This window comes from Oreochromis aureus, linkage group 8 (assembly GCF_013358895.1).
Source record: "Oreochromis aureus strain Israel breed Guangdong linkage group 8, ZZ_aureus, whole genome shotgun sequence".
Taxonomy (NCBI): Eukaryota; Metazoa; Chordata; class Actinopteri; order Cichliformes; family Cichlidae; genus Oreochromis; species Oreochromis aureus.
Window position 1 is genome coordinate 3,717,945 of NC_052949.1, and position 23,812 is coordinate 3,741,756.

Consider the following 23,812-nt stretch of genomic DNA (forward strand, 5'->3'; position numbering starts at 1 on the left):
ACAAAGAGAAATGTGAATACACATAATGAAATCAATCTTTCAAGTCTAGAAGCTCTTTTACAGTGTTAATTCAGAATAAAGAGCCTTTCCTTTTCTCTTTTAATGAAAATTGTTGCCGGACTTTTCAAAAAATAATCTAATTAAGATTATGAAAAACTGGATTTTTTTTAAAGTGAATATATCAGTTTTTATTTGTATTTATTTATTTTGACAACTTTTGGTATTTTCCTCTGTTGTACAGTTTCAGTTCCTTGTTGCAGGATAACACAAAAACTGACTGAGCTACAATTACGCACGGTAACCACTGGGGCATTGCGCAGTACCAACAAACATGCCAAACTTCACCCTGAGAAACGGCCCAATTTGTACTAAAGAAGAGCAGAAAAAGCGGTCGGCATGAACGAAGCGGATGATCTTCGACAGCACAGCGATCAAAATCCTGAAGAAAAGCCGGAGATGCAACTGCTCGGAGCCCTAAAGCTGCAGGACGAAATAAACCGAAGCGCAGGTGAGAGAAATCACGGATGTTTGATTTTATGGAGCAAACTGCTGGCGTGATGCTAACCTGTTGTAGGGGTGGCTGAGATTTCCACAGCAACAAGTCTTACTGTCCTCTGTTAATCTGACTCGGTTCACAAATGTTCCAAAACGGAAACTGCAGCGCAGCACCCGGACGGTTTACGGCGCGCACACAGCAGGGTGATCTCAGTTCAACCTCACCGAACAAACAGCGTTTCCACCTTTAAGATGAAATGGCTGAATAAGCTGCTCCGTAACTCAAATGTAAAATATAAAAACTATAAATCAAGCACCAACATTCGCTTTATGGATTTGTGCCAGTATTTACAGGTGTGTGTGTGTGTGTGTGTGTGTGTGTACTGTATGAGTGTACCAACGCTGATATTGGTATTGGGTCAATAAAAGTGTGATAGGCTTGATACTTTGTTTCTGTCTTATATGTTCAGTATAGCTCAAACATGCACTAAGAGGTGCAAATCTTTCAATTTTATTTATAGCCTATAGCAGATTTAAACAACACTAGCTGAACCAAAGTGCTTTAGCGACAGGCACATCTTGATTATTTTGGAGAAAAAAAAGCTGTGTTTTATTATGTTAACCAATGGTACTATCCAACACACTGCACTCCCCTAAATAAGCTGCATTATGTGTTACAAGTATCAGTATTGATATTAATATCGGCAATACTGACCCTGTATTTACTCGTTCTCGGAGCCATACCAAAATCTTTAGTATTGCACTACCACAATTACGCTGCACACTTTATGTGGCTGCTGAGCTGAAATGTTTGCCTTGATGACTATTTTTTCCCTCTTTCTTCAGCAGTTAAACAGAGAATACAGGGCTGTGTACATATATGTACACAGAGTAGCTCTGAATGGAGAGCGCAAATGTGCTTACTGTGTTTTATTCGTGCAGATGTCCAGCAGCTGATTAAAGAAGAGATGCCTCATGAATGGAGTCCCAGTGTGGAGCAGAAGGTCCCAGAGCACCACCGCATAAAGGAGGAACAGGAAAAACTCTGGGACGGTCAGGAGGGAAAGGCATTTATTTCTGTAAAAAGCGAAGATGAAGAAGAAAAACCTCAATTCTTAGAGCTTCACCAAAGCAAAACTTACAACAATAGCGAGGCAGAGCCTCCACCCAGCAGCTCAGATAAACAGATGAAAACAGAAACCGATGAAGACGACTGTGGAGGACCACAGCCTGCCAAGAACCCAGATTCAGACATTCATTCACCTCTTACAAAGGCTTCTGAGTCTTTTGAGAGTGAAGTCAGTACTGATGATGATAATGATGAAGATGAAGACTGGCAGACAACTTTATCAGATTCTGGAACTGAAACTGATGGTACTGACAATAGCTGGAAGCACACCAGGGCACCTGATTGTAAAAATCTAGTTAGCTGTTCTGAGTGTGGGAAACAGTTTAAGCAAAAGCAATCTCTTAACAGCCACATGACAATTCACACAGGAGAGAAACCATTTGGTTGTGATGAATGCAGTAAAAGATTTCGTAATCGGAGTGGTCTGACAGCTCATGTGAAAGTTCACACGGGAGTTAAACCGTTTAGTTGCAGTCTTTGTGGTAAAAAGTTCTACCAACAGGCAATTCTGAACGCACACAAGATAGTTCACACTAAAGAACAGCGATTTGGTTGCAGCACTTGTGGTAAAAGATTCAAACGTCAAGGTGATCTGACCGTGCACATGAGCGCGCACGCAGAAGTGAAACCATTTGGCTGTGGTCAGTGTGGCGTGAGATTCACACGACAGGGAAGTCTGCTGAGGCACACTGTGCTCCACACGGGAGAGAAACCATTTCATTGTGATATTTGTGATAAAAAATTTTACCGAAGGGCACACCTTAAGAGACATGCACCCGCTTGCAGGAATGCTCACGCTGTTGTGTGCGACAAAACAAAGAAACCGTTTGCTTGTGATGAATGTGGGAAACGTTATAAGAGAAACACACACCTTAGGAGACACATGGTTGTCCACACAGGAGAAAAACCTTTTTCCTGTAGTGCCTGTCGTAAAACATTTTCACGACAGGAAAATCTGAAGAAGCACATGAAAGGCCACATATAACAAAAACTGCACGAAGACTAACTGTGTGGTTTGTGTTGGTAAGCGACACGCAGGAAAACAAACGATCAGTTTTTCCTGATTTAGAGAAAGAAATATGTTTTTGTAAAAGCTTTTTATAATGTTTAAAGGAGAAATGTGAGATATTTTTCTACCTTTCTATTAAAAAAATACCAGCTTTGTTTTGTCATATCTAAATAAGATTGTATTTTAATATTTTAATACTATAATACTTTCCAATGCCCTGGGTCAGACCAGAGGTTGTAATGGCAGAAATTAATTATTTGGATAGCTGTGCTTAAGGTGAGATCGGAACTATCAGTAATGTATTGATTTGTTGATTTGTTGACACAGATTCCAATCGTGGGATCCAGAATCCAGACAAGTTTACAGATTTTATGTAACGTGTTTTTGTTTTTTTCTGGATTTTTGGTCGATATTCTGTTTCTCTCCATTAAAATGAATATTGCCATAAAACTTTTGCATGGAACAATCAATGAGCTCATCACTGCTTCTGATGTTTCTGCTAGAGCAGTGGTCCAACTATGAATAATTATAGAAGATGTAGACTGGAAAATGTATTTGGAGTACACATTTTATAATTACAACATTACAACTGCACATAAGAACTTAAAGCTGGGGTCACTTTCTTGAACTGTATATAAATAAAATGAAGCCAACCAGCACGGCAAGAAAAGATTCATTTCCTGTGGTGTGAGGACCTTGCACTGCATTTTTTCCTTTTCATATTTTTGTTACTTTATTATTAAATTTCTTTATTTATGTTTTCAGTCGTTTAAAGCTGAGTTTAAAAAAAATGTCACTAATAACAGTGACATCTGGTGGACAACTAAAGGCAATACAACTTAAACATTGGCACGGCTTACTGTTTCAATCTCAGGTCATCAATAAAAGTTCTGAAAAGACTGCGTGTTCGTTTTTAATTTCTAATTAATTAATTATTTGTTGTTAACTTCAGTTAACAAGTTGTTGAGTCTTCAGTGTCGTCTCGTAATTAAATAGCTGGTAATAAAATGGTAAAAAGACATTATTAAATATGCAGACCCACACACCAACAATACTCCGCAAACACTTTCCAGTTTAAACTTCTTTAACACATTTAGACAAGTTTCTCTTAAAAACACACCGCTTGGCTGATGATGGGGTCCCAAACGTCTTATTTTTTTTATTTTCTTAGTCTTGTCTAGTGTTATAAAAGTGTTTAAAAAAAGATTAAGTTTGATTTATCAGCTATTTCTGGGACTGTTTATTAACAGAAGCGTCAAACCGAAGAAAAGTCGCAGTGAAGGGCTGATGACGTGAAACGTCACTGGTCACGTGACAGTGGTTTTTAAAGAAAATCGATTCAGGACAGGCTTCGGTATCAAAGGTGTCCGTGCGGATGCCTGTGCTAATTTATGAGAACGTGCGCTCTGTTTGTGTCCGGCTCTGATAATACAGTCACATGGAGAGGAATATAATCGGCATGTATTTGTGCGGTGTTCGGTTCTCCCGAGGCCCAGCTTCTCTCAGACGAACCTGCAGTTTATTCTGGAGACGAGACAAATGAAGACAGCATGAAAGAGGTGGATTATTATCGGGAGCAGGGCGGAGAAACTCTGGATTTAGAAGAAAAACCTGATATTAAAACCCTCGGAGTCCAACCGGAGCAGGACGCTAATGTAAACCAAACCTCTGGTAAGAATAATCAGATTTCATTGCAGTCAATCGCTGCATCGCGTTACGGCAAACGATTGCCCTCATCGGCGAAGTCAAATTTACTTGCTCCACTATTGTCGACATTACGGTGCAGCTGATGCAGAAACACAATGAAAGCGGTCCTTTTTATATTATTTACAAAAACAACTTTACTTTAGACCAGTACAGGTTTAGACACATATAATACATTATAATTAATAATTTTACACTTCATAATAAAATATCAAACATGTTAATGCTGTCTGAAGAAAAGGTCACACAAAATTAAGATAAGATAAGATAAGACAAGACAAGATTAGATAAGATAAGACTTTATTGATCACAAGGCGGGGAAATTTTTGTGTTACCTCATCTCAGGTACAGATAGCAGAAGGAAAATACAAAAAATACAAATAAAATACAAACAAATATGAAATAAGTAAGATAATACACTATATACAACGGTAGCATACACAGTATGTGATTATGGATATGGTTGTGGAAATATGCAAGACATAAATTATGAGTGGATTTGAAGTTGTCCACACTTTTATCCACATTTACTGCCATATAATACTGCTATATATTACAGTAAAAACAAAATAAAGGCACAGCCAGCAAATAATCAGTCTAATGAGTTTAAATTACCACATTGTTATATTATTTTTGAACTGTAATTTCAGAAAATCCTTAATATGTGTCTGTAATTTTTAATTTAATTAATTTTTTTTTAAATGGTTAATGTTCAAGTTTAGCATGTGGTTACTGTAAAATGTAATATTTCATGATATAATTTTCCACAATCATTACTTCAGTTCTTTGAGAGGTGACACAAAGATTCTACTGGATTCCTTCTCAGGTACACCCCAGTCTACATATGGTAAATGGCGTCTCTGAAAACTGTACAGTGTTACATTGTCATAGTGTATGCTGTGGAAAAAGCATTTGCCCCCTTATTTTATTTTTGTATATTTGTCACATTTACAAGTTTCACATCAAAAACAAGGGAAAAAGATATCCAAACCTACCTGGCCCTGAGTGAAAAGTGTAAAAAATTGGAATTAACTGATTAATCACATTTTTTGCAAAGCTGAGTTCAATTTCAATGGCCACACTGAGGCCTGATTATTGCCTGTTAAACCAAATCCCCTTACATCTAGCATAAAACTGGAGCTCAAGAGCACTTGAGCAGTGATCCAAAACACATCAGTACTGTACGTCCATCTCTGAATGGCTCAAAGAAGCAAAACAAAATGAAGCCTCTGCAGTGGTCTGGTCAAAGTCCAGGCTTAAATCTGACTAAGATGCTTTTGCCGAAAGTTGCACAACTAGTTTAGGGGAGAATTGTTTTTTCACATATAACAAATCAGGAAATTCACACACTTAGTATAGAAAGTACAACAACAACATCACTATTTGACAGCCTAGCTTGAATTTCTATCATAGCGATAACTGTACTAACCCATTTACATGAAACATAACAGGAACAACTACACAATAACAATAAGTTAGTGCTGCAAGAATCCAGCCTTTCTGAGACCACACAAACACTTTTTCTTTGGAGATTTGGTGATATTGATTGCCAGTCTGATACCTATCCATCCATCTATTCTTGGGAACGCCAAGACATTCCAAGGCAAGCCGAGAGATGTAATCTCTCCAGCGTGTCCTGGGCCTACTCTAGGGTCTCCACCTGAGAGAACATGTCAGGCAAGCCTCACCTGACTCCTTTTGACGAATCATATTTTATTGTTTTTCATTCTGAGAATTCTGGACTGATCATGAGAGATGCTGTGCTGCTTCTGTATTTCCTTCAACAACTGTGGCATCAGGCCTATAAATACGTTTTTCTGTAGGACCACTACAAGGCTCTTTTCTCCATATTTTAAAATATATTAATATTTCTTATTTTGTCTTTTTTCTTTTTAGATAAATGGGACAGCTCTGTGCTGATGTAGAATTTATATAAACATCACATAATCTACCTACGTTTCATTGTTTCCTGCAGATGCCCCACAGCTGTTGGTTATTAAAAAAGAAGAAGTTTCTCCTGAATGGATCCAAACTCTGGAGCAGCAGTACCCAAACCTCCACATAAAGGAAGAGCAGGAGGAAACGTGGAGCACTCAGGAGGAAAAGCCACCTAATGGGCTCCTCGTCACTGGTGTTCCAATAAAGAGTGAAGATGATGATGATGATGATTTGAAACCTCAGTTGTCAGAGCTGCATCAAAGCCAAAGTTTTAAAAAAGAGGTTAAAGTTGAAGTTAAAAAAGAGGAAGAGGATGAGCCTCCAAATAGCAGCTCAGCTAATCACATAAAAACAGAAACAGGTGGAGCACCAGAAACGACCAGAAACTCAGATCCATGCAGCGATTCAGAGCTTAATACTGATAAACAAGCTTCAGCTGCTTTTGAGGCAGAAGTCAGTGTTGATGGCAACAACAGTGATGATGATGCTACTGATGATGATGATGAATGGGAGGAACCTTTGTCCAACTGTCGACCTAAAACTAAAGACAGAGACAGTAATTGGAAGGAGTCGGATTCAAATCCTGCTAAAACATCCTTCAGCTGCTCCGAGTGCGGTGAAAACTTTCTCTCCAAGCAGTCTCTTCAGAATCACATGACAAGTCATTCAGGAAGAACATCTTCCAGCCGTCTGCTTAATAAGAAATACTCCAGAGTGAAGCAGAAAGCAGATTCAAAAAAGAGTGTCGACAAAGCAGAGAAACGATACGTCTGCAATGACTGCGGACACAGATTCAGACATCGCTTTAATCTTAAAAGACACATGAGAGTCCACACAGGAGAGAATCCTTTTAGTTGTGACATTTGTGGTAGAAGATTTAAACAGCAGTGCAGTCTCAAAAGACACACCAGACGCCACAAAGGAGAGAAATCATTTAATTGTGATGTTTGTGATAAAAGATTTAATGTAAAGGATGATCTCAGGCAACACATGAAGTGCCACACAGGAGAGAAACCGTTTGGCTGTCAGCTTTGTGGAAAAACCTACAGAGCTCAATGTGGGCTTAAGAGGCACATGATAGTCCACTCAGGAGAGAGACCGTTCCACTGTGATATTTGTGGTAAAACATTTAATGAAAAGAAGTCGCTTAGTAAACATGGAATAATTCACACAGGAGAGAAACCATTCGGTTGTGATGTTTGTGGTAAAAAATTTAGACATCAGTGTAACGTTAAAACACATATGAGAATCCACACAGGAGAGAAACCATTTGGTTGTGATAAGTGTGAACGGAAATTTAACCAAAGTGTGCTTCTTAAGAAACACATGAAAGTTCACACTGAGGAGAGTTCTTTATAAGGGGCAGGTTAGCTGGCTCGAGAAAACCAAAACTCCTGTTTGGAGGTGACGGGGTTTAGATATGTGAAAGTAACTGATATCAGAACATCAGTTATTGACCTTCTTTGTTAACCCAGGCTTGTTGCTTCAGGATCTCTGAGCGCTCACTGAAAAGGTGGTGTTTGACATGTCATTTCATCCTTCTTTCATATAAAATCAACCAATTGAGCACTGCCTGCCTGCTTAAATCAGAGACTTCAGGGGAACGGCATAAAATTAATATTCTTGTGAATAGGTAAGTTAATACACTGCTTAAAAAATAAGGGAGCACTTAAGTCACATATATACAATTAGGGCTGGGTATCGTCACTGATTTCTACAATCCTCGATTCGATTCGATTCAATTTTGAGTCAGACAGTGAGAAATATTATAATTCTGATCATTTATCAGTACTGACGCTTGTGAGACTTCAGAGGTGTAAGCCTCAGAGCAGATGCTTTTGTGTCAAAGTAACTGAGGATGAAACACAGAAAAACACAAAGGAGATTTTCCTGGCCTGGCTTTTTATAGCAGATAAAGTGAAGCAGAGCAAAGTTACAGAGGTTTTATCAGAGACACAGCTAAGTGTTTTGCAATTTGTCATAATTTTAAAAAGCTTAAATTTCTTCAATATTGAACAGTAGAAATGAGGCTTTCTTGTCGAAGGTCATTTTTGAACCCCCCCCCAAAACAAACAAAACAACAACGGTCGACAGCGCTGTAAACAGACTGGTGCGTAATAAGCAAGCAAATAATGCAGAAAAGAGAGATTTGAGATGGGAAACTGTTCTTGAAGTACACTGAGAGAGAGAAAGAGCTGTGCAGGAAGTGTCATTTTATTGTGGTGGAAGCAAAACAGCAAAAGTAAGAGGGAATTCATGACTGTTTTTATCAAACAAAGCGTAGTTTTGATCTTTTTTTGCTGCTGGTTCAGTGAATTTTATTTCGAGAGTGACAAAACCTGCAGCTTCAGAATCTCTGAAATGTCGACTTTCAGCCCCGACGGCGTGTCCATGTACGTGCCATCGAGTGAATGATCTGCGCTTTGTGTTTATGTCATTGTGCGGAATCCGTTTACCTGCTCTCATTTACTGTTTTAGCTGTTTGGCGGTTGTTGAAATAGTTTAAAAACTGATTCAGGTTTTAATTTATCGATATCTCTTTATTGAAGCTAAAATTGATTTGAATCTGAAAATCAATTTTTGAAACCCACCCCTATATACAATGTGAAATTTGTTGACAAGAAAATGTAACAATTCTCAGTGAAAACCAAAATCATCAATCATGTTATGTAATGTGTCATAATGTGTAGCATGGACCTGTGTCTGTGACCACAGGACCCACTGAAGGATGATGCGATGATGCATAACAGCAGTCAGGGTCCTGTGGGACAAATAAAATGTATTATTTTGTTATGGATTTCCATATTAAATACGAGATTTTCTATTCAATATAGAAATGCTTTTTAGAACTACTTTAAAAATGTGTTATGAATGTATAATTATTTCAGATTCTACTCGTCGTCACTGGATAACAATATTAGTGTTGTGTTTTTATTGCCATGTGTGCACGTTTGTGCTTTTTATATGATTTTGGTGTTCATTAAATGTTGTTAAACAAATGCAAGCAAACCTACTAAGACTGTATTTTGTTTGTAATGATAGGTTGCGAGGGCTTTCATTCACTCTCTAAAATATCAATTTATTCCAGATTAAGCCTGCTGTAAATCCTGATCGACGAGAAATCAAACAGTCAGTACTTTTTTCATGCAAGCTGGTGACGTCAGAAACTTTGCATTCACAGGCTGATTATTAATGAATTCTAGGTAAATATGATGTTGTTTAGCACATAAATAAATAAAAACACACATCAAGAAAGTCATACATTTAAAAACAGATGAATCACTTTTGAAATCTGCCCATGGAGGCTGTAAAGTTAGAAGAGTTTCATCAAACAGCACTAGGCTGTACACTGGTACACAGAACACTTTAAAATCATTGCAGAGGGCCCTCTATAAGTGATCGCTTTATGTTAACTGTAACGTTTTCATCCCTATTTTGTGGAACTAAACAACAGTCAGTTGGCAGCTTCCTTAAAAGTGCGACCCAGGGTAACTTCCCTCTCCTCCTTTTCTCATTTTTCATTTCATCAGCCAACTTCAGCTTGTTTTATTAATCTGAAAATACTGCAGCATCACTGCATGGCTGAATATGGTGGAAACTAAGCTCAGCAGTGAGAAACAGGTGGGTGTAAGATGTATTGTACTTTCTTCTGCTGTGATGACCCTCTCGTCAGGTTGTTTTGCAGTTCATGTGACCCTGTGCTGTAGCTGATGAAGGCCTGGCCTGCTGATGTCTCGGGGGCCAGATGTAGCCTGAGGTACATAAGGATCAGACTGGACAGACTCACTGTTCACTCATCTAAATGCACAACCACATAACTATTTCACCTATTTACTTGACTTTTCTTTCTCAAACCAGTCAGCTCTTAAAACACCTTTTTGTAAAGGTGGATCTACTTTTAACACTACCAAATAAATCATTTTTGTTTTTATTGTGTTTAACGTGGTTCATCTCTGATCATGAGCAGTGGTTAGTAACCCAAAGAATGACATTAAGGCATTTTGTCACCAGCAGCCGTTCACAAAAACACACAAAAAAGGGGGGGGGGAGAATCCAGTTTGATGCACATAAAATAATGTTATTATTGTAAAAAGTAGTTGATTCGTTAAGAGCTGATAACTTATCTCATCTGTGTGTGTGCATGTTTGGTTTAGTAGTTATTTTGTATTTTACATGAGGCTTACTGAAACTGCTGGTGTGTTTGTGAATTTATTATTGAATAAAGCTTGAGTTGGAAAAAAAGTAGACTAAGGGTGTCTGTGCAGATGCCTGTTCAAAAACGGCAGATACAAACAAATAATTTCATGAATGACTGAAGGGAGTGTGCCTCTGTTTGTGTCCGGCTCTGACAGGAGAGGAGTGTAAGCGGCATGTATTTGTGCGGTGATCGGATCTGCAAAGGCCCTGATCATCTCAAACGAGACTGCAGTTTATTTTGGAGAAGGGAAAAAATGACAGCATGAAGGAGGTGGATTATTATCAGGAGCAGAGCGGAGAAAGTCTGGATTTAGAAGAAAAAACAGATATTAAAACCCTCGGAGTCAGTCAAGAGCAGGACGCTAATGTAAGCCAAACCTCTGGTAAGAATAATCAGATTTAAGTGTGACTAAATGCTACGTCGTTTTTCAGCTGTGATGAAGCAAACCACTGCTCTCTTCTACAAAGTCAAATTTCGTTGCTCCTCTACTGTCGAAATTACGGTGCAGGTGATACGGAAAGCAGTCCTGATTTTATTTCCCAAAATAACGTTTTACTATGCAGTCCACTACGGGATTTGACACATTATACATTAAAATAAATTATTATACTTATCATAATAAAACAGAAAACCATTTGTCGAAGAATTCCTTCAGAGGTCCCACAAAATTATGAGTGGAGTTGATGTTGTCCCCAACTTTATCCCCAGTTTCTGTCATATAATACATATTACAGTAAAAACATAAATAAATCCAATAAAGGCAAACCGTATCAATAATCAGTGCAATTAATTTAGATTGTGAAATTATGTTATTAGTTTTGAACTGTCGTTACAGAACATCTTTAATACACTGAATTTTTTTTTTTATTTTTATGGATCAGGAATCCCTATTCCCATGACACTGTTGCATCACCTCTTACACAAATCCTGTAATTACAGTTTAAAAATGCATTTACATATACAATACATATGAAAATGTCATTTTTTCCTAAGCTGTACAGTTTCATGAGACGGCAATCACAACAGGTAGAGTTGGGGTCAAGCTCAACAGCAATCCAGTGAAACTTTTGCATCACTTCGAACATTATCCTAAGCAGAGTCCAGGTGTACCTGAGTGGGAATCTGTGGGATTTCTGTGCTACCTCTCAGACAACTGCAGTATTGATTGTGGAAAACTATATCATAGAATAATAAATCACATTGGATGTAATATCTTAAACTGTAGGCTACATTACTATGACTAGACAGCTACAATGGACTGACACCAGTGTGAGAGCAAAGTGCTCTAATGGGGTGATGTGGTATTATAAGGTCATTAAGAAAAGATGGGGCCTGATTATTTAAGACCTTGTATGTGAGGAGCAGGATTTTGAATTCACTTCTGGATTTAACAGGAAGCCAATGAAGGGAAGAAAATACAGGAGAAATCTGCTTTCTCTTTTTAGTCCCTGTCAGGACTCTTGCTGCAGCATTTTGGATTAACTGAAGACTTTTCAGGGAGTTTTTAGGACATCCTGATAATAATGAATTACATTAGGCAATCACAACAGGTAGAGCCTTTAAGTAATCACAACAGCCTTTAAGTAATAAATGCATATCATATCCTGGTCAAAAACAACTCCAAGATTCCTCACAGTGTTCCTGAAGGCCAAGGTATCATCGGGTTACATACAATTTCTTAGATTTTTGGGTTGAGTACAATAACTTCAGTTTTATCTAATTCTACAACAGAGCCTTATGTCTTTAAGACATTCCTGCAGTTTAACTAATTGGTGTGTGTTGTCTGGCTTGATGGACAGATAAAGTTTAGTGTCATCATCTGCATGGAGGTGAAAATGTATGGTATACCTTGTATTAATACTGCCTAAAGGAAGCATGTATAATGTAAAACCCGGTTCCCTTAGGGAAAATTATCACTTAGGCAAAAAATGTAGAACTCCCTAATTAACCTTAGTGTGTGAAGAGGACTCTGTACCTGTAATACCTACAGCATGATCTCATCGTTGTAATAAAATATTATAGTTGACGGTATTGAACGCTGCACTGAGATCTACCAGGACAAGCACAGAGATGAGTCCACTGTCAGAGGCCATAAGAAGATCATTTTTAACCTTCACTAAAGCTGTTTCAGTGCTGTGATGGGCTCTGAAACCTGACTGAAACTCTTCAAATAAACCATTCCTCTGCAGATGATCAGGTTTTTTAGATAAAAAGAAAGTTGGACACTGGCCTGTAATTAGATAAGATAGGTGGATCAAGTAAGGGCTTTTTAAGGGCTTTTTAAGAAATGATTTAATTACTGCTAACTTAAAGTTCCATTAATAGAGATAGACTGATTGACTGATTGATCATATTTAAGATCGAAGCAATAATTAGTGGTAGGACTTCTTTAAGCAGTCTTGTAGGAATGAAATGAGATAAACATGTTGGTGACTTGGAGGAAGTCAGAATCCCAGCTCTTGAAAGTGACATGAAACTAAAATAAGGCAGATTATATTTAGTGTGAATCTAATATTAATGGTGATAAATGGTGATTTCATTAATTGTATAAATGACTAAATGTGCAAACCTGCTGCATTAGAGAGAGAGTGTTGTGTTGCTTCTGGATTTCTTTAAACAACTGTGGGATAAGATCTATTAATGTATATAATACATTAATAGATCTTGCACTATATATATAATATATATAGTGCACATGTAAGCACATAGTGTACCCACATGTCTCATTGTTTCTGCAGATGCCCCACAGCTGTTGGTAATTAAAGAAGAAGTTTCTCCTGAATGGAGCCAAACTCTGGAGCAGCAGTACCCAAACCTCCACATAAAGGAAGAGCAGGAGGAAACGTGGAGCACTCAGGAGGAAAAGCCACCTAATGGGCTCCTCGTCACTGGTGTTCCTGTGAAGAGTGAAGGTGATGATAATGGTGATTTGGAACCTCAGTTGTCAGAGCTGCATCAAAGCCAAATTGAAGTTAAAAAAGAGGATGACCCTCCGATCAGCAGCTCAGCTAATCACATAAAAACAGAAACAGGTGGAGCACCAGAAACAACCTCAGATCCACACAGTGATTCAGAGCCTAATACTGAAGAAAAAGCTTCAGATGCTTTTGAGGCAGATGTTAGTATTGACAGTGATGATGATGATGATAATACTGATGATGACGATGAATGGGAGGAATCTATGTCTGATTCTTTACCTGAAACTAAAGACAGTGACAATGCAAAGGAGTTGGGTGCAAATCCTGCTAAAACATCCTTCAGCTGCTCTGAGTGTGGTGAAAACTTTCTCTCCAAGCAGTCTCTTCAGAGTCACATGACAAGTCATTCAGGAAAAACACCTTCCAGCCGTCTGCTTAGTAAGAAATGCTCCAGAGTGAAGCAGAAAGCAGATTCAAAGACAAGTGTTGACAAAGGAGAGAAACCATATGTTTGCAGTGACTGTGGACACAGATTCAGACATCGCTTTAATCTTAAAAGACACATGAGAGTCCACACAGGAGAGAATCCTTTTAGTTGTGACATTTGTGGTAGAAGATTTAAACAGCAGTGCAGTCTCAAAAGACACACCAGACGCCACAAAGGAGAGAAATCATTTAATTGTGAAGTTTGTGGTAAAAGATTTAATGTAAGGGATGATCTCAGGCAACACATGAAGTGCCACACAGGAGAGAAACCGTTTGGCTGTCAGCTTTGTGGAAAAATGTATAGAGATCAGTGTGGGCTTAAGAGGCACATGATAGTCCACTCAGGAGAGAGACCGTTCCACTGTGATATTTGTGGTAAAACATTTAATGAAAAGAAGTCGCTTAGTAAGCATGCAGTAATTCACACAGAAGAGAAACCATTCAGTTGTTATGTTTGTGGTAAAAGATTTAGACATCAGTGTAACGTTAAAACACATATGAGAGTTCACACAGGAGAGCGACCATTTAATTGTGATGTGTGTGGTAAAAATTTTAACCAACAGACAATTCTTAAAAAGCACCAAACAGTCCACACTGAAGATAAACAATCTAGTCCAAAAAGATGCGAACATAAGCTTATTAAAGCGCGAACAGAAGAGAAGCCATTTGGTTGTGATGTTTGTGGTAAAAGATTTGGACAAAAGTGTAATCTTAAATCACACATGAGAGTCCACACAGGAGAGAAACCTTTTACGTGTGGTGACTGTGGTAAAAGGTTTAGTCATAAGTGTCAACTTAAAGCACACATGAGAATACACACAGGAGAGAAACCATTTTGTTGTGACAGTTGTGGCAGAAAATTTAGACATCAGTCTAGTCTTAATACTCACATGAGAGTTCACACGGGAGAGAGACCATTTGGTTGTGATATGTGTGAACGAAAATTTAGCCAAAAGGTACTCCTCCAGAGACACAGCAAAGCTCACAATGAAGCGAGTCTTGTATGAGGGGAAGGTTAGCTGCAGCAATAGTGGATAAAACAAAGAATTGTACCACTTAGGAGATTCAACAAAGCCAGGCTTACTTTGTGTTAGCTGGCTTGACAAAGACAGAAATAAAGGTATAGTTATTGACTTTCTTTGTTAACCCAGGCTCACACAAAAGAGGGTGTCGATTGATTCAACTTTTGTACAAAATAAAATGATCACAGCTCTATTCAATCAGAGACATTGTATCAGAGAAATTATCATTTCATTCACCACATTTCACCACATAAAGTCAATATCGGCAATTTGTATATTGAAAATTTGCTGATAAATGTGTTGTTAACGCTTGTTGATAAATCATTTGGTGTTTGTTTGGTCAGAGGAACAAAATGTTCCTGAAAAAAATCTAATAATGATCAGAGATGGACACATCTAGAGTATTTGTTTGGGTGTGTTTGCATGGGTGTGTCCATTGATTAACTGTTTTCTGTCAGAGTTTCTGGTGTACTCACTGTGAATATTGAAACCATCTGAAATAATAATACTGTCAGATTTTGTTGTAATTTTTGGAAAAAGAAGTTCACCAATTTCCTCCAGCAAGCCATGTCTCAGTTTCGAGGGATGATATATAGTGAGGAGGAGTAATATAGCAGCAGATCTAGAATTAATTACTGATCTTAGATATTCAAAACTTGGATAACTGTCAAATGATGGATATTTACAATTTAAAAACACCACAGTAATCCCACTCCTGTTAATATGAGTGCAATGTTCCAAACTATAGTTAGTTGGTGATGTTTCAGTGAGCTCTGTGTTATCAGTCTTAATGAGGTTTAAGTAAGTGATACATAACGTCCCACAGGTTCAGGTCTGGGGAATCAACCATGAGAGATAAGAGGAGAGCAATGGTCTGTGGTCAATGGCTGCTAAACCACTGCCCTCATGGGAGCTTGTTTCCTCTGTTTGTTTAATGGTTATTTAATGGTTTCTGCTTCCTAACTGGACGGATTGATATGATTGAGTCATTTAGGAAAAACATTTTCCAGCTGTCTGCTTAATAAGAATTGTGGCAGAGTAAAGCAGAAAGCAGATTCAAAGAAGAGCACTGACAAAAGAGAGAAACGATACGTGTGCTGGGACTATGGACACAGATTCAGACATCACTTTAATCACAGAAGACAGTAGAAGTCGTGGACACAGACAGCTTGAGCAACCAAGGCTGTGTCCGCTTTTTAAAAATTTCTTTGAAGTCCCCCTGTAGGGACATGCATTTTTGGTGCATTGTAGATGAAAAATGTATGGTTCTATGCAATGTTCCCTCTAATTTTTCATGTGTCTGAGCGAACACACAAACTCCCTGAGCGTCCCTTGGACCACTGTGAGCGACATCAGACGTGTGCACTGTGGTCACGCCAGCATCTAATCCATCCAAGTTACATGGTTTATTAAAAATAATCAAATTACAGCATTTACATTTATGTTAGACTACTTTTAATTAACTGCTTTAGCCCACTTACAATGAAAATTTAAAAAATCCTGTTCATGACCTGTGTAGTATGTTAACACTATTGGAAGTAAAAATAACTTGAACTCCAATTTTGAAAACACAACTTTCTTTCTTTCTTTTTTTTCCCCCCATAAAGCTCTGACTTGTATTATGAGTCTGTGGTCTGGGAGAGTCCTGTAACTCTCTGTCTGCCAAATACAGTATATAATGACCAATGCTGGGCAATTAATTATATAGTTACTACTTCAAAAAAGTAACTCAGTTTGGCAAACAACAAAGTTTTTTGCAGCTATTTATTTTTTTTAATGCAGCCAAGGCGTTTTTAAATAAACATTTCAAACTATTTACAGAACAATCAGCTGTTCTGCATCAAATCTGACAGGAACTCAGAACTAGATGGTCTTTTACAACTGAGTATTTTGGAAAAGGCTTTGGATGCTTTCGGCACTGAAGTCAGTCAGTCAGTCATAGTAATGATGATGAATGGCAGGAGCCTTTGATAGATTCTGGATCTGAAACTGAAGACAGTGACAACAACTGGAAGGAGACAAGGACATGTGCAACCATTTGGGTGTGATGTTTGTGGTAAAAGGTTTAAACATCAGTGTAGTCTTAATGCACACATGAGACTCCATACAGGAGAGAAACCATTTTATTGTGACATTTGTGGTAAAAGATTCAATCGGAAAAAAGATCTCAAGAGGCACATGAGAGTTCACACGGGAGAGAAACCATATCCCTGTGATGTTGGCCCAAAAAGATTTAGCTCAACCTGAGCTGTCTCGCTGATGCCACCTCCAGCTCAGTCTTCTCCTTTTCAGTCTTGCTGCTGTCCTTCTGTACAAACCACCCTCGACATTCTTGTTTACTTCTCTTGGTCACTGTCCATCACTTTTGTTATTTGATCCCAGGTATTTAAACTCATAATCATTTGTTTGTGTTTTAACTTTCACATCTATCACATGCCATTACAGTATTCATGGTGACAACTATTTATTCTAGATTTACTAAAATCAGCCGGGGTTGTCATACCATGACTTATAAAATTTTAATGTGGAAGTGAAGCTAAATATAAAAGGCTAATTTACTAATTAATTTGGTTTTAACATGAAACTCATTGTTACAGCCAGGGGCAGCACAGAAGTCAACCCTTAAGCTGATTTTTAGTGTCTTTATATTTCTCTGAGTAATTGGTTCTGTTATTAGTTAGCTAACAAAAAGTAATGTAAGTCTATTGACCACAGCCAACCAACCAACCTGGTGATGTATCCGTCGGTACTGACACGAGATATCGCTAAACATCAATAAAAACTTTACCTGTAAGCACTTATTTCTTAAATCCAGTTTCACAGATAGTGTTATACCTATGACATAGAGCAGGGTTTTATGGTGTAAATCAGCCTTTATACGTGTAGTTTTTCATTTTGACATTGCATGTCGAGAGGTTACCAAGCCACTCTAGTTTCAATCATTTGTTTGTTGTTCAGGTCAGTTCTCATAACTGTCTTCTCATTTTTCTCACTTGTGTCTAAGTCCGTCTTTTACATGCAGCGAAGGAGTTAATGAAGAGAGATAGTCTGAGAGATCATCTGTCAGAGAGCATGAAACATTTTTGGTCTTCCTTATTGACCCTCATCAGTTTTATTTTAGCAGATAAAGAGATCTGCCATGAAGGTACAGAGTTGCAGCTAAAAATATTTTATTGCCTTATTATATTTCCATCCTCTGTTGACAAAAATGGAGCAAACTAAAAGAAAGCTGCTGTTCTCAACAGGACGGAGATTTGAGCAAACATGTGGGCATATGTAAAGTTTGGTGCTATATTATTATTAGCAGTTACACAGGTCATGCAAAAGTAATGTGATGAACAGTGTAACTGTACAAAGAATAGTATAATGTGTGATATATTACTTTCGAGCATGAACGCCAACACTGTTTATGAGTTGGCTCAGTGTAATTAGAAGGTCATGGTGTGGGCTCACATACAGAACATGAACTAGCATGACTGGCACACCACCACCCTGTGACAGCTGAGATCGGCTCCAGCCACTCGCTCCTGCAATCCTGAATGGATGAACTTATATAGACTAGGATGTTAACTGTAGTTTATGTCAACTCTTCATTCCCTGTTTGTTCTAAAACAGTTAAATACAGAAACATTTTGTTGTATATTATTGTAAAGATTTTCGACAACATGTTATTTGGTTTGGACACCAATAAAAACTTAATTATCTATGGCCTTAAAAGCAAACACATTTCAGTTTTATAACTCCCAGTTTGTGTCTTATAACAGACATATCTGATTATAAATGAAATAGGAAATTGATCAAGACTCAGATGAGCTCAGGCAGTTGGTCTCTGTGGACTACGATGTTTGTAGAAGACATTACGATCTGTAGTGGGAGCCGGGAGCAGGTGGAGGTATAAAGGTCAGCAGAATTGAGACAGAATACATGCAGGTGAATTACAGGGAGATATTTATAACAGCGAAGAAGCAAGGAGCAGAGTTAGTGAGGGTGGAGGAGTTTAAATACCTGGAACAACCACGCAAAGCAACAGACAGTGCACAAGAGAGGTGAAGAAGAGAGTCCAGGCAGGGAGGAGTGATCTGGGTGATTTGTAACAGAAGGATAGTAGCAAGAGTGAAAGGGATGATTTACAAGATGGTAGTGAGAACTCCTGTGATGGATGGTTGGGAGACAGGACAAAGATGCTAGGATTTTTGTTGAGTGATGAGGAAGGATAAGATATGGAGATTGCTCGGGTTGAGTGAGAGAGGCAAGATGGTTTGAACATGTGCAGAGGAGGAACAGTGGATATATTGGAGGAGTGAGATGGGGGCAGATATCCTAAAGAAGCAGTCAAAAGAATATATACCCGAGAATACCTCTGAATAAGATCTATTGTAGGTTTTTTGTGTTAAAATGTACACTCCGTTATATTGCACAGAAAAACGTTTAAATAAAGCTTTCGTACATAAAAAAGTAAAAAAAAAAAAAAACATGATAGGAAAGGTATCACTTCAAGTGCCTGTCCAAAAGACAGCACACATCAATAAATACTTTAGAAAATCATAAACGAGTGGCCGGTTTGAGTCCGTTTCCAGCTGTTGTCACACATGAATGGATTAGTTAACGAACAGAGGCGTGACTGCATGGACTGAACTGCGAGATAATCTGCGCATGCGTCGCTCATTCCAACAGTTTCTTTTGGGAAAAAAGGACCAAATGCGGAGCGGGCACCATGAAAACAGTGGAATATCTTCAGCAACAGAACCACGAAAGTCTTCTTTCTGAGGAAAACCCGGAAATGAAATTCCACGCAGTCCTTCTGCAGGACAAAGATGTAAACCAAACTGCTGGTGAGAATAATCAGATTTAACGTGAAGAGTTTATCGGACAGGAAACGGCTGCTTAGCGGCTGCTAGCTCGTTTTAGGGGGTCGATGAAACGATCTGTTCACGTAGGAACGGAGCTTCCTTTTATGTCTTAATCCGAAGTGGTTCACAAATGGAATCAAGCGACTTTGGTAATGATAGTTGTTGTTAATAGTTATTAATGACATCGGTGTAGCACCCGGACTGTTTAAAAGGTGCACACAAATGTAGTTCAAGGCAGCGTTTGGTCGCATTTGTGCTTTAATTACTTTAAAAAAAATACTGCTGAACTGGGAGTGGTTGGTGTGATGGATAACAGCTGTGCCAGCCAGCCTTCCCTGGCTCTGTCCCCTGAACCCACTGCTCCATCCCTCCTCTGCAGCTGAGCCACAAACCACATCCCGCTACAGAGACAAACCCTGTCTCCCAGAGGAATAGAGGCTGACTTTATTCAACATCCCTACATGCGGCTCCAAATTCTATGTCTATCTATGTGGACGTTTCAAATCTGAGAACAAAACAAAACACATTTAATAGCTTTACCGCAAACCATGATTTACCTTTGTAGATGTGATATTTTGGCCCAAAGCTAAACGTAGCTGTGTGATTTTATGTTTGAAGTTTGAGAATGTTTTTGATTTGATTTTAACATCTTGGCTGACGGAAGGATTAGCTCAAAATATTTACTTGTTGAGCTGTAGAAATGTAAGTCATACCACGACAACTAACCACATGCTTCCAGCCAAATTATTACTTCTTAATAGGAAAACTGCAATACTGTTATCAGTTTGCTTATGATGATGTTCTCTTTTACTTTCCCGAAATACATTTTTGAATCATTTGCACTTTTGTTTATAAGCAGCATCCACGGCCTCTAATAGTCATTCCAATATTTGTAAAACTGCGTGTTTCTTAATAGCTTAAATTCCACCAGGTGTGTCTTATGCACCCATGGTTTCATGATGTAGTGATTAACATACTTGGCTGTCATGTGAAAGATCCCCATCTTGAGGCCGGAAGGAGACAAACCTAGAGCACCAACTAGTGTGCTCTTAGTACTTTTACCAAATCCAGGTAAACTGCAAACTCCACTGTGGAGATCCTTCGGGAAATAAAGGAGCAGCAGAGAAAAAAAAAAGTCCTTTTAAATTGAGGAGCAAAGAGTTAAAGTTTCCTTTAAAATAGTTCAGTTAATCAATCGCACAACTGTCCATGTCTGTGTGTGTTTCAGTATTGCCCCCTGATGTCCAGAAGGTTTTGGTGATTAAAGAAGAAATTCCCTGTGACTGGAGCTTCAGTGTGGACCATCAGCACCAGGAGATCCTCCAAATAAAGGAGGAACAGGAAGAACTCCTGACCAGTGTGGGGGGAGAGCAGCTTAACAGGTCGGTGGAAGCTGATAACACCAGGTTCTCATTCGCTGTTGCCACTGTGAAGACTGAAAATGATGATGATGAGAAACCTCAGACTTCAGATCTCCACCAAAACCAACATGACTACAACAGAGAGACTAATCGGATAAAAGCAGAAACTGATGGAGAGGACTATCCAGGAGCAGAACCAGCTGGAAACCCAAATCTAAAGAGTTGTGCAGAGCTGAAAGCTAATGGAAACGCTTCTGATTCTTCGGAAACTGACATCAGTGATGGCGATGATGATTGGCAGGAACCTTTATCCTATCCTGGACCTGAAACAAAAACCAGCAATGGAGATCAGAAGGAGATGCCTGTGCTTCACTTTCCTAACAGTGTTAACGTTGAAAGGTTTACACAGCAGCCTTACATAAGACTCCACCCACAAAAGAAGCCGTTCAGCTGTGATGTTTGTGGTAAAAAGTTCAGTCGCAAAATGCACGTTAAAACACACATGAGGACCCACACGGGAGAAAGACCCTTTGGTTGTGACGTCTGTGGTGAGAAGTTTGCACAGCAGGGGAACCTGCGGAGTCACCTGAGAGTGCACACGGGGGAGAAACCGTTCAGCTGTGACGTCTGCGGTAAAAAGTATAGACAGCAGGGTGTTCTGAGGACACACATGAGAACTCACACAGGGGAAAAACCGTTTGGGTGTAAGTTTTGTGGAAAGCAATTTAGCCAACAGACTCATCTCAAGGCACACATCAGAATCCACACTGGGGAGAAACCTTATCAGTGTAACTTCTGTGCCAGCAGCTTCAGCCAGAAGAAGCATTTTGATGAGCACACCAGACGGCACACCGGAGAAAAACCGTTCGGGTGCGATTTTTGTGGAAAACGGTTCTACCGGCAGGAGTATCTGAAGAGTCACATTACGATCCACACAGGAGAGAGACCGTTTGGCTGTGATGTTTGTGGAAAAACCTTCAACCGAAAGACACGATTTAAGGCTCACATGATGCTTCACAAGTGATAGATCCTGCATTATTTCAGGGTTCATTGTGAAAGATACATTACCCAAGTGCCGTGGTAAGGACCACACAGAGTTTAAAAAATTAAAATATTTAAAAATGCCTTCAATCTGATTTTGATGGCTACAAATGCATTAAATTGTCAAATCAGCTTTTAAGAAGTTGCTTTGGAGAAACTGCAGTAAATTGAGTGTTGTTTTAAAAGTGTTTTGTCGGTATCATGCTTTTAGAAAATACAAACTACAAGCTTCTATTAATGTTGCTTTCATGAGAAAGTACATGTTTAAATCAGAGATTTGCTTTACAAAAGTAAATAAAAACCCTTTGTACCTTCCAGAGTCATGTACAGCTGTGTCAATAAATATTTGGATAGTAGAAGATGTTTTTGTACACCAGCACAGTGGATTTTAAATCAATCGATATGTGATTGGAGGTTGACTTTCAGCTTTAATTCAAGAGGTTTTACAAAAAACTGTTTAGGAATCATAGCCATTTTTATACTTAGTGCCCTATTTTCAGAGGCTCAAAACTGGACATCTTAACATAAATGTAATTCTAAGTATTGTTTTTGATACTTGGATGAAAATCCTTCTCAGTTGAATTTGATACATACTTACATTGATTTATTTATTTATTTTTTTTAAAGTCTTTTACTTGCCTGTGTGCAATAAATAAGGAAGTAAGAAAGAAAAACAAGTCTTTGTGTGTCTGTTTTTACACTGAAAAGTACTTCAGAGTGCTCAGGATGTGCTCTCAGCGGGTATGTCCCTCCTTGGGTTGGTTGCATTTGTGTTTAGTCAGCGCTTGTCAACCAAGCTGGGCTGTAGTGGTCAAATGTGCTCAGGTACAATATTTGATATTTAATTGTCAAAGTCAGGCACATACCTTTCTTTTATCAGCTTCACTGTATTTGAAGCTTCAGAGGAATCCAACTGATTAAAAATAGACATCTGACTGAACTTAATTTGGAAATTAAGTTTCACTGTATGGAGGAAATCTTTGTTGAGGAGCTATTAACACATATGTAAATGAAAGAAATGTATCTTCTTGTCATGAATGGTAGTATTGATTTTAAAAGAAAAGTGCAATGATAAAAATTTTTTTACCCAGAAAGGGAACTAATTTCTGCGAGGAGCCAGTTGAGGTGGTTCACCGTCTGACTGAGATGCCTCCTAGGTGAGCGTTTCAGGCACACCTGAGGGACTCTCTCAGCTGGCTTGGGAATGCCTAGGTGGAGGAGGTCTGAGCATCACTGCTAAGGCTGCTACCCCCATGACCTTGACATGGGTAAAGGGACAAAAAAAATAGATGGATGAATTTTTGCAAGGCCCACCCAGTAAAATATTTATTTTAAACAATTCCTAAGTTAAATAGACATCCTCCTAGGACATTTTTGTATTCATAAATAAAAATATGTCTATTTTGTACTGTTGTGAAATCTTTTGGTAAATGAAACCAGAAATAAAAGCAAGTAAAAGGAAAGGTGTTGTTTCCAGCCACTGTGTACATGGTGAATGCAGAAATAAGGACCGTTACTTTTAGAAAGGCAAGCAGTGAGGTAAGAGTTTCTCAAATTTTCAAAAGAGATGTTTTATGTAAAGAACAGCATATACACTGTTTTTCTTTCTGTTTTTGGATGATAAATGAATTCAAAAACAGAAAACATCAGAGGACAGCCAC

The 23,812-nt window shown here is 38.6% G+C and overlaps 4 protein-coding genes across 4 annotated transcripts; all 4 read left to right on the top strand.

Moving 5' to 3' along the window:
- The first annotated feature begins 363 nt into the window (after positions 1-363).
- Positions 364-3,484, top strand: LOC116323476 (oocyte zinc finger protein XlCOF6.1-like). Its single transcript, XM_031743816.2, has 2 exons — positions 364-508; positions 1,438-3,484. The coding sequence occupies exons 1-2, from the start codon at positions 397-399 to the stop codon at positions 2,607-2,609; spliced, it is 1,284 nt and encodes a 427-aa protein (XP_031599676.1). The 5' UTR covers positions 364-396; the 3' UTR covers positions 2,610-3,484.
- A 527-nt stretch (positions 3,485-4,011) lies between these two features.
- On the top strand, positions 4,012-8,381 carry LOC120441467 (zinc finger protein OZF-like). The gene is made up of 2 exons (XM_039616666.1): positions 4,012-4,304; positions 6,313-8,381. Exons 1-2 carry the CDS (start codon positions 4,184-4,186, stop codon positions 7,632-7,634), a joined length of 1,443 nt encoding a protein of 480 aa, XP_039472600.1. The 5' UTR covers positions 4,012-4,183; the 3' UTR covers positions 7,635-8,381.
- Positions 8,382-10,734: 2,353 nt separating this feature from the next.
- LOC120441497 (gastrula zinc finger protein XlCGF57.1-like) lies at positions 10,735-15,131 on the top strand. Its single transcript, XM_039616767.1, has 2 exons — positions 10,735-10,855; positions 13,212-15,131. Exons 1-2 carry the CDS (start codon positions 10,735-10,737, stop codon positions 14,882-14,884), a joined length of 1,794 nt encoding a protein of 597 aa, XP_039472701.1. The 3' UTR covers positions 14,885-15,131.
- A 4,309-nt stretch (positions 15,132-19,440) lies between these two features.
- LOC116328620 (zinc finger protein 37-like) lies at positions 19,441-22,906 on the top strand. The gene is made up of 2 exons (XM_031750446.2): positions 19,441-19,731; positions 20,978-22,906. The coding sequence occupies exons 1-2, from the start codon at positions 19,614-19,616 to the stop codon at positions 22,132-22,134; spliced, it is 1,275 nt and encodes a 424-aa protein (XP_031606306.1). The 5' UTR covers positions 19,441-19,613; the 3' UTR covers positions 22,135-22,906.
- Positions 22,907-23,812: the final 906 nt, after the last annotated feature.

Coding starts and splice junctions, on each gene's coding strand:
- LOC120441497 (XM_039616767.1), top strand. CDS start 10,735: ATGAAGGAGGTGGATTATTATCAGGAGCAGAGCGGAGAAAGTCTGGAT. Junction 10,856..13,211: donor TAATGTAAGCCAAACCTCTG/GTAAGAATAATC, acceptor TTGTTTCTGCAG/ATGCCCCACAGCTGTTGGTA.
- LOC120441467 (XM_039616666.1), top strand. CDS start 4,184: ATGAAAGAGGTGGATTATTATCGGGAGCAGGGCGGAGAAACTCTGGAT. Junction 4,305..6,312: donor TAATGTAAACCAAACCTCTG/GTAAGAATAATC, acceptor TGTTTCCTGCAG/ATGCCCCACAGCTGTTGGTT.
- LOC116328620 (XM_031750446.2), top strand. CDS start 19,614: ATGAAAACAGTGGAATATCTTCAGCAACAGAACCACGAAAGTCTTCTT. Junction 19,732..20,977: donor AGATGTAAACCAAACTGCTG/GTGAGAATAATC, acceptor TGTGTGTTTCAG/TATTGCCCCCTGATGTCCAG.
- LOC116323476 (XM_031743816.2), top strand. CDS start 397: ATGAACGAAGCGGATGATCTTCGACAGCACAGCGATCAAAATCCTGAA. Junction 509..1,437: donor CGAAATAAACCGAAGCGCAG/GTGAGAGAAATC, acceptor TTATTCGTGCAG/ATGTCCAGCAGCTGATTAAA.